The sequence below is a fragment of the Musca autumnalis genome, unplaced genomic scaffold (assembly GCF_047663935.1).
Source record: "Musca autumnalis isolate F117 unplaced genomic scaffold, ASM4766393v1 scaffold_1, whole genome shotgun sequence".
Classification (NCBI taxonomy): Eukaryota; Metazoa; Arthropoda; class Insecta; order Diptera; family Muscidae; genus Musca; species Musca autumnalis.
The window spans coordinates 119525883-119539126 of NW_027411644.1; the positions used below are offsets into that span (position 1 = coordinate 119525883).

Sequence of the window (13244 nt, forward strand, 5' to 3'; positions counted from 1 at the left end):
TCTGTCATTTCATGATAAAATAAATAAAGGGTTATTTCTAAAAAAACAAGAAACTTCAAATCTATGAAAGAACATTCGTATAACCATCAGTACATGCAGAAAAATGTATGTTAGAAATATGTTTGGATCCAAACAAACATATGTTTGGGACTAGTTGCAAACAAATATATGTTTGCACATTGCAACATATCTCAATATTATTTGTTTGGATACCAACATATTTTTTATGGGTTGACAGAGGATTTTTGTCAAAGAGTGTAACAACAGGGCTCTCGGTTATTTCATAATAAAGAGCTGTTTGTATGGTGCAATAGAAGGCGCAGAAGCGATGAAGGGAGGGTGAAAATTTTTGTTTTTGCTTTGGTGGTGTATATGCGGAATGCGACTAAACGCTTGTGTTTCGTTCGTTGTTGTTGTTGTTGCATTTTATTCTTCCACAAGCAGGCATTTTTTGTGTAACTCACAGTTAACCAACCTAGTAAGCGAAGAGGAAAAGAAAAAAAAAATGGTATGAATTATATTTGTTCTTTTTGCGAGAAAGGCAGAGAGCATTCTGTCTTCAGTTTCCTCAAGACAAATCGCATTTAATCATTTTTTAAAGAAATGCTTTGAGTTTTCTTTTCTATGACCACGGATTGTATATTATTGGCTTAGAACACCTTTCAAGGTAAAAAATGTGGAAAGGCCTCGGCAGACTTTCTTGCCTGGTTGATTTTTAACCGATTCATGCTGCCTTATTATTCTTCAGTATGAACGTTGGTGTCTGAAATCTTCATTCCCCTTTGCTGTGATTCCCATAACTTTGACATAAAAGTAGAATAAAATAAATTTGTCTATAGTTTTCATTGATATTTATTTGGTATATTTTTCTTTTGTTAAAATTATAAAAAAGAAGAACGAATGATGGATTGATGCAATGAATTCAAATAATTCTAAAATGAGAACTGAGCGGCTAAGCAAAGGCATAGATGTCTTCAAACTAAGAATACAATGTTAATTAATACAAAAACCTAAAACACACAAAATTAAGCTATAATACGTCAGTTTACGAAGACACTTCGTCATACAAAGTGTGTATCGGTAAACATTAGCTATCGCATATCGGGCATGGGTTACATGGTTCTCTTAAACGAAACGAGATGTGAGGTGAACGTTTAAATTACATTTGCCCGTTGCCCTAGGATAGCCTTTTTGGGGGCTGATGTGGAATTATGAGGTTATTGGCTTAATCGATGTTCAATTGTCTGAAGGTACCCTCCATACCGAAGAGATCATCACTGGTCTTGGGTGAGCCGGGACGAAGAGATTCATTGGCTTTCTTGGATTCTTGTTCCTTGAACCAGGGAGTGTATTCGGCCAATTTGGCCTTCCATTGGCTGATCAAATCTTCAATTTTACCAGCTTTGCCACCGTATTCTTCGGGCAAGAGATCCTTTGGCACACTCTTGTACAAGCTTTCCAAATCGGGATGGAAATGGACACGGCTGATGAGCTTCTCCTTGACGAAAGGCTTGACGAATTTGAAGATGGTATCGACTAATGGTGAGGTATTGAAGACATGGACTTCTTTGACCTTAACGGGATAGGCTTCTTGGACACAAATCAAGAATTTCTTAATAACGGTAGGAGAGAATTTGGCAAAATGAGAGGCGGTGGCAACGGCAGCATCCAAAATGAAAATATCACCGGCAATGCCGACATTCTCTTCGGCCAGACGGATATCGCCCAACATAAGAGTAACCTTCATGGCATCATTAACTTGGCTGGCTTGGAAATCACAATCAACACCGCGAATAAAAGTCATGCGGCGACCATTGGGTGTCAAACCGGGCAATGTGACGATTTGTCTAGAAAGTTAAGAAAAGAAAATTAGCATAATGATTATTAGTATGATGATCCTCGTCAACTTACGCATAATCCAAAACAATATTCAATTCTTCACGGGCAATATCACGATCGGCAAAGAATTCGGGAATGGCATTACGCATGGTATAGTACATGTCCAACTTCTTTTTGACCTTTTCCAAACTGAATTTGCAGCCACGCAAGAAAGTGGTTAGACGGACATCATCCATATCCTTGGGCAAATGGGGTTGGGTGTCGAGCCATTCACGAATCAATTTAATGTCACGCTCAATTTCTTCTTTGTTTTCAGGTTCACGCAATTCTTCGCGAATGCTAACGCGTTGTTCGGGAGTTGGTTGAACGAGCATCATCTGGAATAGACAAATGTTGGGAATTTAGTTATGGCAGTTGCAGTATTTGGGGAAAGACAAAATGCAAAATTGTCCAGGCTCAGCTGTACATTTTACAAAATGATTGATTTTCAAATTCTCTTTGTATTACAAATTTGTTTACTAATTTGCTTTTATACGTCATCAAATTAAATTACCATTGTAAATGTTTATAATTGTGTGAAATTAGTATTTTATGACATTAAATCAATCAATGCCTGATTTCCTAGCCTGGGCTAAACGCTATGCGATTGCAAATTGGTAATTATTTATAAGTGGAAGCCATTAAAGAGCTCATAACATTGTAATCCAATTAATACTAGGCAACTTTTGACACTGATTTTAATTAACAATGTGCGTTTGATTTTGTTACAAAATTTAAATACATTTGTTATACAATTATAAACAGAACGATATTTGTATGGAATTTTTTTCATGTAACAAAAATTGTGTTAACTTTTCTCTATCAAAGTTCTACTATAGGCCTACATATATATTTTATTTACTTATTTCAAAACAAAAAGAGACAACTCAATCCACAACCAAGTTCAAGTGGCAATGAACTGTTTAAAATCAATCGAAACTCCATCTAAACATTAATCACCAAAAAAAAAAAATCAAGTCTGAAATGAAATTAAAAGTGTGCCCTAAAGCACAAAAGAAAACAAACAAAGACTCAAACATATTTCGCTTAATTTATGTGTGTTTGCCAGCATATTTAACCTAATAACCTGATTATACATCCCAATGTTTGTTGTCTGTCTATCTTTGCCGGTTTGTCTTGTTAAAGTTAAGCTTATTGGGTTTGATATATTTTCTTTAGGCTTTTGTTGTTACCTTTTTAGATATTTATTGTCAAAAAGAAGAAGAAAAAACACAAAATCTCGGGGAAGGGCGGAGATATCGTTAAATATTATTAAAACAAGACTCTAATGCTAGACGTCATGCTATTTGTTATCATCTCCATACACCCAGGCCTGTTGCGAAGAAGGCAGTGTAAATTTGTATTATTATTTCTTTTTTATTTAATTTTTCTCTCTTACGTTACTTCTTCGTTTAAATGATGTTGGCAAAATAGCAACATTGTCATATTTTTTGTTGTTTTTTTTAGCCTTGGTCGAAAATGATTTAGCTAATCTTAGTGTTTGGCTGTGAGCCAAAAATACATCTCCCTCTAACGTTTTCCAGCACATGGAACATCCCGCCGTTAAAGCATAGCCATGGTTTTTGTTGGTTAAACCGAAACAAAAATGAAATACTACAGCTAAACCAAAATTCAATATAAAAAGGCAATGTCTTTTGAATATATAATTAGTCTAGGAAAATGCTATGAAATAAACATGTCTGTTCTTGTTAAGTGGAAGTAAAATGATGCAATTAGTGATGTTTTTAAAAGTCAGAAAATCCCCAATATTTCAACATTTAATTTTTAGTTGGGTATTGACGAAAATTCGATTTATCATGGACATTTGGAATGAATTTCTCTGTTGCCAACAATGTTATAAATAATCTCCAAAATCGACATTTATATGGCAGAAGAACTTGAAAATGGATACTTAACAGATTTGACAAAATATAGAAATATTGATTTTTAGTTAAAGGTCAAAAGCGAAAAATACAAAAGTCGACGTTGTTTTCGAAGACGTACATCTCGCTAAGAAAAAAAAAGTCGTAGATGTGTGATGGTGGATGTCTTTGCTAATACTAGTGTTTTGAATTCACTAGGTAGATGGCATTTCTAATACATTTAATAATGATTCAATATTGATTTTGGTATAGACAAGTTCACGAATAGAAGAGGATTCTTGGTTATAGAAAGAAAACTTGGCTCTCCACTAATGGCATTCGATTTTTCTACCACGATTTTGGATTGGCGACCTCGGCTATCATTACCAAAAGGCTCTAGGCGGATTTCAGTCGATATTTACAAGCCAGAAAACCCGAAAAGTGATTTTTAATTTTTTTCGTAATCATCATTTGAGTTTAAACTGAAAATCAAAGGGTATAAAAGGCATATTTTGGTTTCGTTAACGTGGTAGGTGTCTTTGCTAATAGCAATTTAGATTAATGATAAGATATTGATTTAGGGAGAGACAAGGTTAGGAATGAATGGAAGGGGACTATTAATTATAGAAAGAATCAAAAACTTGGCTTTTCGTGAACGACTGTTGATTTTTCTACTACGTTTTTGGAATGGCGACCTCTGCTGTCATTGTAAACAAGCTTCAAAACCGACCCAGAAGGTATGAGATCGCAATATCATCTTTTTGTTCAACGAACGGTACAAATGTCAAGTTTTGCTTTTAGATAAAATATATTTACGATAATTGTCTTTTTGGCACACCTGCACAGCATTTTCACTATTTTTATTGTTTGGCATTGCAAGTAAACCAAAACTATTGTACAAAGTTATTTGATTACTGGAAACCAATTATTTCCAACTCTTTATCATGGCTACGGTTTCGCTAAGTAACAGAAGGGAAAGATAGAAATTCCTTTATTACCTTAGGTTTACTTCAGTTTGAGGTATAATAAAGAAGAAGGTTGAAACAAAATTTCGAAATTCTAATTTCTATTTTAAAAACTAATTTCACTTTTTAAACAAAAAAACTTTTTTATTGTTCATTAAGTAGCAAACCTCTACAATATTTAATAAAAAATAAATGCTATGGCCAAGGAAACCAAAAACAATTTAAAAACTTTTTATTTTTTTACCAAGTTTTCGTCTTCAATGGTTTTCAGTCGAAAAAAAAGAAAAACAGAAACACATTATAAGATGCCATTAACCGGGAATATGGCAATTTCATAAAAAAATTTAAGTGTAATTTACCCGCAAAGATGAACGAACAACTAACTAAACAAAAACAAAAACATTAACATGGCATAAAAAGGTAAATATTTTCATGTGAAATTACCAAATTTGTATACAAGGTTATCTGTCTGTCTGTCCACAAATAAAAAGAAACCTCAAAAATGTGAATATAATAAAGACGTAGCATAACTCCGCGGCATTATTGTGTGATGGTAGTGTTGCTGTTCAACATGAAACGCCACACAATTTTTGCAACAATCGTTTAAGTAAATATTTATCAAATGCCATAACAGATTTCAATTATTATCATCTCTTTAATCTAACGGTGTTTTTTAGGCGGTTATTGTTTAAAGTTTGTTTATTTTTTTTCAACCGACCCTTAAAACAAGTCATTGGCAATTTTGTTGTTATTGTTTTCTGGGTGGGAGGTAATTTACATTTGACAGGCACTTTGAACTTGACTTGGTTTGGTGTGGTATGACTTGGTATGCATGTATTCAATTCACCCCGGGGCACATTCCTTGTTGTGTTACCCGGGTTTTGTTTGGTAGGAAGATGAGCGTCTAGACTCTCTTGAACTCTTTGGCCTTTTTGTGTCAGTCGGCACATTTGAGGTTTGTTGGAAAAAATTTTTAAATTGTAACAATTGCTGGTGGCCTCACAGTTTTTGTTGACAGCTCCCTGACGGGCCTAGACCCGCATGATGAATTTGGCACATGCACGTTTAGCATGGTGTGGTCCTATGTGTGTGAAAGAAAGATTGTTCGATATGTTAATGTGCGCAGCTTGATTAACACATATCAACTTATGTGGTTTTTTTGATAACAAATGATGGACAGAGTTAGATTTTAATTTTAAGCTTTAATTTGTTACTTTTGATGGGGCTCTTAAGGCAATTTGCTATATAAAATCAATTGGTCCAAATGCTGTAGTAACAAAAATTGTTTTCTTTTTGTTTTTACCCAAATGCCAAATAGTAGCAGAATTTGTGGTTGTCAGTTACTGAGGGTTTTAGCCACCGCCAAAAATGTGTGACCTTCAATGCCATCTCGTACCCAAAGAGTTTGCTAAAGTGGGTCTGTCAGGCATCAACGGATAAAACACTGGGTAAATTTGTATACGTCTTAGTTATGAAATGAACTAATAAACTTATCTCAAAAACAAAAATATGGGAGATTGGGCGTGTCACGATCATGACACTGAACTAAAACAATTATTCACTGATCCGATGGCGCGAACAGTATTGAAGGGAAGAAATCGAAAAACGATTTTTAACTAAGTTGATAAAAAACGATTTTTCATTTCCATTAAGAAAAAAATTTAAAAGACCAAAAGACGACATTTTGCTCCCGATTACGTATCCCTTGAACATGGCTGCTCAAAACGATGTATTTTCACACGAAAGAGAAAAAAACACCATTTAAGAGAAATTAGGAAAGAACTATTTTTGGAAGTTTCTTCAGTATCCTCAAGAACGATTCCCCTGATTTATCAATTAACCATTAAACAAAAAACCGAAAGAGAATTGATGGTGAATCGTTTCAACGTTCTGATCAGGGCTGCCCTAGAATATTTCTCGCTATGAAGAACGCCTACATGTGGGGGTTTAGTGCAAAGGATCATTACTATTCACGTATTTTGAATGTGGCGGGGGGATGGCGCTGTCATATCTTGGTTTTTTTGGTGAACGTCTTTACCGAATATTTCGAATTCCGCCATGGCGCTTTCGACATTCGACATTCTTGAACATGGCTGCTCAAAACGGTGTATTTTCACACGAAAGAGAAAAAACACCATTTAAGAGAAATTAGGAAAGAACTATTTTTGGAAGTTTATTTCGACGTTTCATTCAATTTTGCACTTCAGTATCCTCAAAAACGATTCCCCAGATTTAACAATTAAACAAAAAACCGAAAGAGAATTGATGGCGAATCATTTCAAAATTCTGATCAGGGCTGCCCTAGAATATTTCTTGCAATGAAGAACGCCTACATGTGGGTGTTTAGTGCAAAGTATCATTACTATTCACGTATTTTGAATTTGGCGGGGGGATGGCGCTGTGACATCTTGGCTTTTTTGGTGAACGTCTTTACCGAATATGAATATTTCGAATTGCGCCATGGCTCTTTCGACATTCATTATAACGATGATTAACGATTATAAAGATGAAAAAATAAAATAAATAAACTAAATATGTAAGTTGTTTCTTCCCTGAAAATGTAAGATATTGGGAAGTATACATAAGCAAACGCCTAAAACTCTTTTTTTTGAAGAGGTATCGGCACCAGTTTTTTCTTGCAAACTCTAGGAAGCTGTTATAGCGTGAGTGCATCGCTTTTCAATCGGTTAAATCATGTGTATCTGGGGAAAGAAACCCTTTTGGCTGGCAGATAGCTTCGAATAAGATTTATTCACCTTCGAAAATGTGAAATATTTCAAGGGTGAGGCGGGTGTGATAATTAGTGAGCCACATTCTATCATAAAATTTGAAAATTAGAAAATGGAGGAAATTGGCAATTTCCCAAGAGCATAGTTTTAAAGAAAACAATTAAATAACATTTGATATACACAATCATTGGCTTACTTAACACATAATAACCTGACACAATTAAACAATGAAAATAATAATAAAACACACATTTCGGCAATTACTACAAACTAACAAGCTCAGCATTTTCTATGGATGTTATAATCTTTTGTAAAAAACATGCAATAAAAACAAAACATTAGCAATTGTGTCATTTGAAATTGTGATGTTGTTGGAAGATTTTGTAAAGAAAATAACAACAACAACGGCAAAATGAAAAGCAAAAGTCATGGTTTGCAAAAAGCGTTGCTGTTGTAGCTGGTGTCTGCTAACCCGTCTACTTTAAGCCCAAAATCAAAACATATGGGACTGGGGAGGCATTATAAAAACTAAACCGGTTGGATGGTAGTTAGGTAGGTTGGCTTACTGGTTCGCTGGCTTGCTGGCTTAATGCTTGTTTGTTTAGTTTTATGTTGCAATCAATGCTGCAACATATGAAAACTTGCTACAAAAGCTTTTGTCAAGTTGTTGTCGAGTTGGTCGGATGGTTACCACAGCAAAACGCTGGATAACCAGGTTACCGGTAACAACATTTGCTGTTACATGGTTACGGCACAACTAAATTCTCCTAGTGTCTGATATGGCTATGTATGAATGGGTGTGTGGATGATAATGTGTTACTCAGAAAGAAAATTTGTTGGTTTTGAAAGTGAATGTTACCGCATCCTAGTAAAACCTCAAAAAAAAAAAAAAAAAAAAAAAAAAAAAAACCAAAAAACTTTCAAAACTCATAATGAATATAACCATGACAATGATGATGGCCATAAAGGATGGTTGGACCAAAGTTGTTGGTTCTGTTTGCGAAATGTTGGTGAAAGTGTCCACAAAACAATTTTCTGTTTACGATAATATGCAAAATTGCAAAAAAGTATCTGATACCGTCCAAAATCTTAAATGATTTTAATACCTGTTTAAGAATTTGACATCAAAATTTGTTGGCGTTGTTTCTGTGTGTTTGCAATTTACACCTCACCTTTGTTGGTAATTTACTGTTTTAACAAAGCTTTATTACTTTCATTTCTATTTAAATTTGTTTTCTAATGTCAGGGCTATTAGACGATAGCCATAATTTTATCTAGATGAAGATCAAAGTCCTCTGCCTCAATGACTAAATGCCAAATTTTATTGGTTAGTATTGAGTTTTAAAAATAAACACGTTTCAGTATGCTGGAATTTTTAATTAGTAGCTTTAAATTTGTCACAATTTTAAAAACAAATATTTTATACATTCTTAATTTCATCAGCAGGGACTTGATAACCTTGAAATTAAACTGAGCTGTGATTGGTACGGAAAAAGCATAACAGAGATCAGACGATGCATTATTCTTTTAAGCAGAAAAAAATATATTTTCAAAAAACATGTTAAATGAACGAATAAATGAATACGTTTTCCCGTATGAAAGAATACTGCCTGTGACATTGGACCTTAACGTATATGATTTTATTACCACTAAATTATAGTGGACTCCTGATTTTTAAACATTTTACGAGGCTGAAATACTGAGATATGGCTACCGAATTTCAGAAGTTTTTACCAACTCATTTAACCATAGTCTTCTGTTTTGTAAGTAATGAACAGACGAGCTGTTATGGTCTCTTGGGGCATTTAATCGCTTTTGACCCATTAAACCCGGGCAGGGCCGACTGTATGAAATTCTACACCACTGTGAATATGTAAAAAATATATGTATAAGGAAGCTATATCCAAATCTGGACCGATTACAATTTAATTGGCAAATTTATTTCTGGACTAAATTCCGTCTCAAATACCAATCATTGCATTTGGACGTACTTAGCATGTTTGGTACATCAAATACACGAAATCGCCCGAAAAAATATATGGGAGCTATATCCACATCTAATGCGCTTCTCACCTAAAGCAATAGTGTTCTTTCTATGGCTAAAACAGTTAACTTTCCCAATTTTCAGCCAAATTGGAAAATAAGTGCGACCTGTAGGTTGTGATCGGACGGACGGACATGCATATTCGTCTCAGAAAGTGATTTGTCGAGTCCATGACCTTTGGATTTGGATGTAAGCCAATATTTAGCTTTGGTATTCAGATGTTGGTTGGCCTAGGAATCGAACACAGACATTTAGCGTGTGGTAATTTAACGGGAATTTTAAGGTTTGTTTATAACTTTCCATGAAATGCGAATATCGTCGTTCGATTAGATGACTTTTTGACGACTTTTGCTAATGGAGAAAATCGAAAATTGAGGTTTCGTAATCGAGTTTCAAATTGGGTGCCACCGTGGTGCAATGGTATGCACACCCGCCTTGCACACTAAAGGTCGTGGGTTCGATTCCCCGGCCAGGCAACATCAAAAATTTCAACGGTGGCAAAATACCACTCAGTAATGTTGGCGACATTTCCTGAGTATTTCAGCCATGTAAAACTTCTCTTCAAGTGGTGTCTTAGGACACGCCGTTCGGACTCGGCAATAAACAGTAGGTCCCTTATCATTGAGCTAACATGAATCGGGGTGCACTCATTGGTATGAGAGAAGTCTCCCTTGTCCCGTATGGGATGTTTGTGGAACATATATAATCGAGTTTGAATATTCTTACCAACGATTTTCAATAGAGCTTTTCTTGAAATGGTAGCCAATTTTGACAACAATTTCGAGAAAAGCTTCAAATCTTTCTGAAGCCTACGAAGAGTTTGCAGGAAGAAATCGCAAAAGAAGTTTTACCTAACGTCATAAAATCGATTTTTATTTTCATGAAGATAAAATTCGACAATACCAAAAGTTGCCATCATTTCTGATTACGTATCCTTAGAATTTTTTCTAGCTATAGCGTCGTTTGCATTAGAGCTTTTTGTCGGATTAACTTTCTTTATGAGGATTTATTTGACGTTTGCGCTATGGAATTGACGCTATGGAAATCCAGTGGGTTTCTTAAATCCCGTTAAGTGCAAACGGGGGTATATGAAAAGCCCCCAAATGTAGGTTTGTAGTGGTGAGGATCTTTACTTTATTCGTATTTTGGATTTGGTGGGTAGATGGCGCTTGTGATATCTGGACGTTTCAGGTGAAAGTCTTTGCTGAATATAAGTACTTTGAATCCCACGAGTAGATGTCGTGTTCGAAATTCCTTATGTCGGAATAACGAAATAATGAGTCACAATTAGAAAAGTTTTAAAGTCGAGAAAATTTGAGAAAACTTGACTTTTCATAAACGCCTTTGTAATCTTCAAGTTTCCTTTTTCGCTTGCAAAAACTCATCGGCCAATAAGCTCGATTTCCAACGAAAAATTAATTAGACTTTCCTAGATATATGGAATGTCACCCATTCACCCGAATTCTGAAAGATCGTTCACTAAGTCGATTATAGTCGAAAATTCATTTGTAACTGATTTGAGCAAATCGAAAGATTGAGAACTGTATTATTTAGTTGTAGTTAAAAATCGGAATGTCTAAAAGAGCCTAAAACGTATCGAGAAGAGCTTACAATAGGTATATTTTATTTTGCAAACTTTAGGACACTGTTATTGTGTGAGTGCACCGCTTTTCAATCGGCTAATAATGTGCATGTGGGGAGAGGAACTCTTTCTGAGGACACATGTGCCCCTTTTGCCGATAGATGGCTTAGAAGAAGTTCTTTTTTTACCTTCTAGAAAGATCGGTCACAAAGTCGACAGATTTGACAAAATCGAAACATCGAAAACTATACTTTTTGTTTTTTTTCGCAATGTCTAAAAGCGGACCTTAGTTTTCAATACCCTCTGGGATCAATAGAAAATTATCTGCGAATACGAAGCAATGCCTGTTAGAAAAGTTTGATGTTATGTAGTACATCGAAGACTACATTTTGCAAAGGGCTCGATACATAAATTATTTCTGTCATAAAAGAAGAAAGATCGGACGAGCGAAATTTGAACTAGATTCCCTTTTGTGTTTTAGTCTGTTACAAGGAATGAATTAAGCAGGAAAGCCAGACGCTTAAGTACCAGAAATCGAAAGTTCGACTTTTTAGTTTCGACTTGCGATTTTCGAGCACAAAGCCGACTTTAGTCAGCATTGAGTTGGGAGGAAAAAAGTCGAAAATCGACTTTTAATTGTTTTGAACAAATCGAAAATTGCACCGTTTAGTTCAAATAGAAAACCGTAAAAGTGGAACTTTGCCTACAATTACAAATCCCTTCTGGGACCTACAGGAATTATATATAAATCCTTTGAATCCAAAACGTTTTTTCTATATATTCAAAGTAAATACTTTTGTTTTTAAACGTATAACACACATTTGAGGTATTCACATATTTGAGGATTGTTTCTAGAAAAAGGTTTCACTGCATTGAATTATGAAATTGGTTTTGAATGGAAAATGTCGCTAAACTTGAAGGCATATGTATAATATTCTTTTAAACTACAAGTGAAACTACAAGTGAAATGTTCGAAATTAATCAATTTCGTTTTTCAATAATAACAAAGTTAATTTAATTTAATTTGTTTTTTTTTTTTTTTTGAATTGCACTTTGAATTTTATTCCACATTTTTTCTATTTTTATGATCCTTTTCCTCAAACACTTGGCGCCTTTTTGTTAACACATTTTTAACAGATCACACATTGCAAATTTTGCAATTTAGTTTCCTTGATTTTTGGTAAACATCTTGCTTTCTTACCTTGGAAGTTGTTTTTGTTTTAATTTACTGGTAAATCCACAAAAAATGTATTAGAATTTGGAAGGATAATCCAAAATGTTGCAGGAACTATTGGCACGTATTGGACGTCAGAAAAGGACCAATTGAACGAAACCGAAATGCCAAGGCGGTATATCAAACAGTGAATGCGAATGAATGTACGAACGACCGTCTCGGACGGAGTAAAATCTGCAACTGTATACCAAACAAACATGTTTAGCTGCTATATAAATCGTATGATCATCAGTCCGCACAGTTTGAGGGGGAAACGAACAACCAACCAACAGACAGTAACCAAGAAAGCAGAGACGCAGAGGCATCAGCAGCGTATGCACTGGCAAAGCAAATTAAAACAACAGCAACAACAACAACAAACCTGTAGCTATGTACGTCAAAGGCAGTAAGCGGTGTTTTAAGAGGTTAAATTCACTTACTATTTCTTCTTGGGCTGCAAACTGTTACCACGAAAAACACACTCACTACACATTGTGCACTACATAAATAAGCAAACATACATATAAAGCAATAAACATACATCCGAATTTTACGAAAAGTCATAAAACTACTTCCTAACTTCTTACAGTTTCTCAAGTAACACCACTAACTAAAGACGTAAAGAAGAAAATTTTAGAAACAGAAATATCGGTCAAACTGCTCTGCAGCAGCAACACCACCAGTAATAAAGTAAGCCAAAGATATCGAAAGCAGAGTAAGTGTAGTTTGTACTCATTCATGAGTAATGGCTACAGAATTTTCCAACAAGCAAGCAACTATGTTTGGTTAATATTCAGTTTTCGAATATCAACAAGTTTAGATGGTGGTCGTAAACTTCCACTGTAATCCACCTATATTTTTCCAACTTGAAATTATTTTTCTGGACATTAAATGTAATTGCGTGCTGAAGCAAGCCGCTTGCCTCATAATGAGGCAAGTGTTAATAATAAACAATTGATAGCCGAAAAAAA

At 34.8% G+C, this 13244-nt stretch overlaps 1 protein-coding gene across 1 annotated transcript; it reads right to left on the minus strand.

Annotated features, from left to right (window-relative positions):
* Positions 1-834: 834 nt before the first annotated feature.
* Positions 835-12487, minus strand: LOC141406125 (alpha-tocopherol transfer protein-like). The gene is made up of 3 exons (XM_073991237.1): positions 12262-12487; positions 1912-2216; positions 835-1847 (listed from the first exon to the last, which is right to left on the minus strand). The coding sequence occupies exons 2-3, from the start codon at positions 2214-2216 to the stop codon at positions 1226-1228; spliced, it is 927 nt and encodes a 308-aa protein (XP_073847338.1). The 5' UTR covers positions 12262-12487; the 3' UTR covers positions 835-1225.
* Positions 12488-13244: the final 757 nt, after the last annotated feature.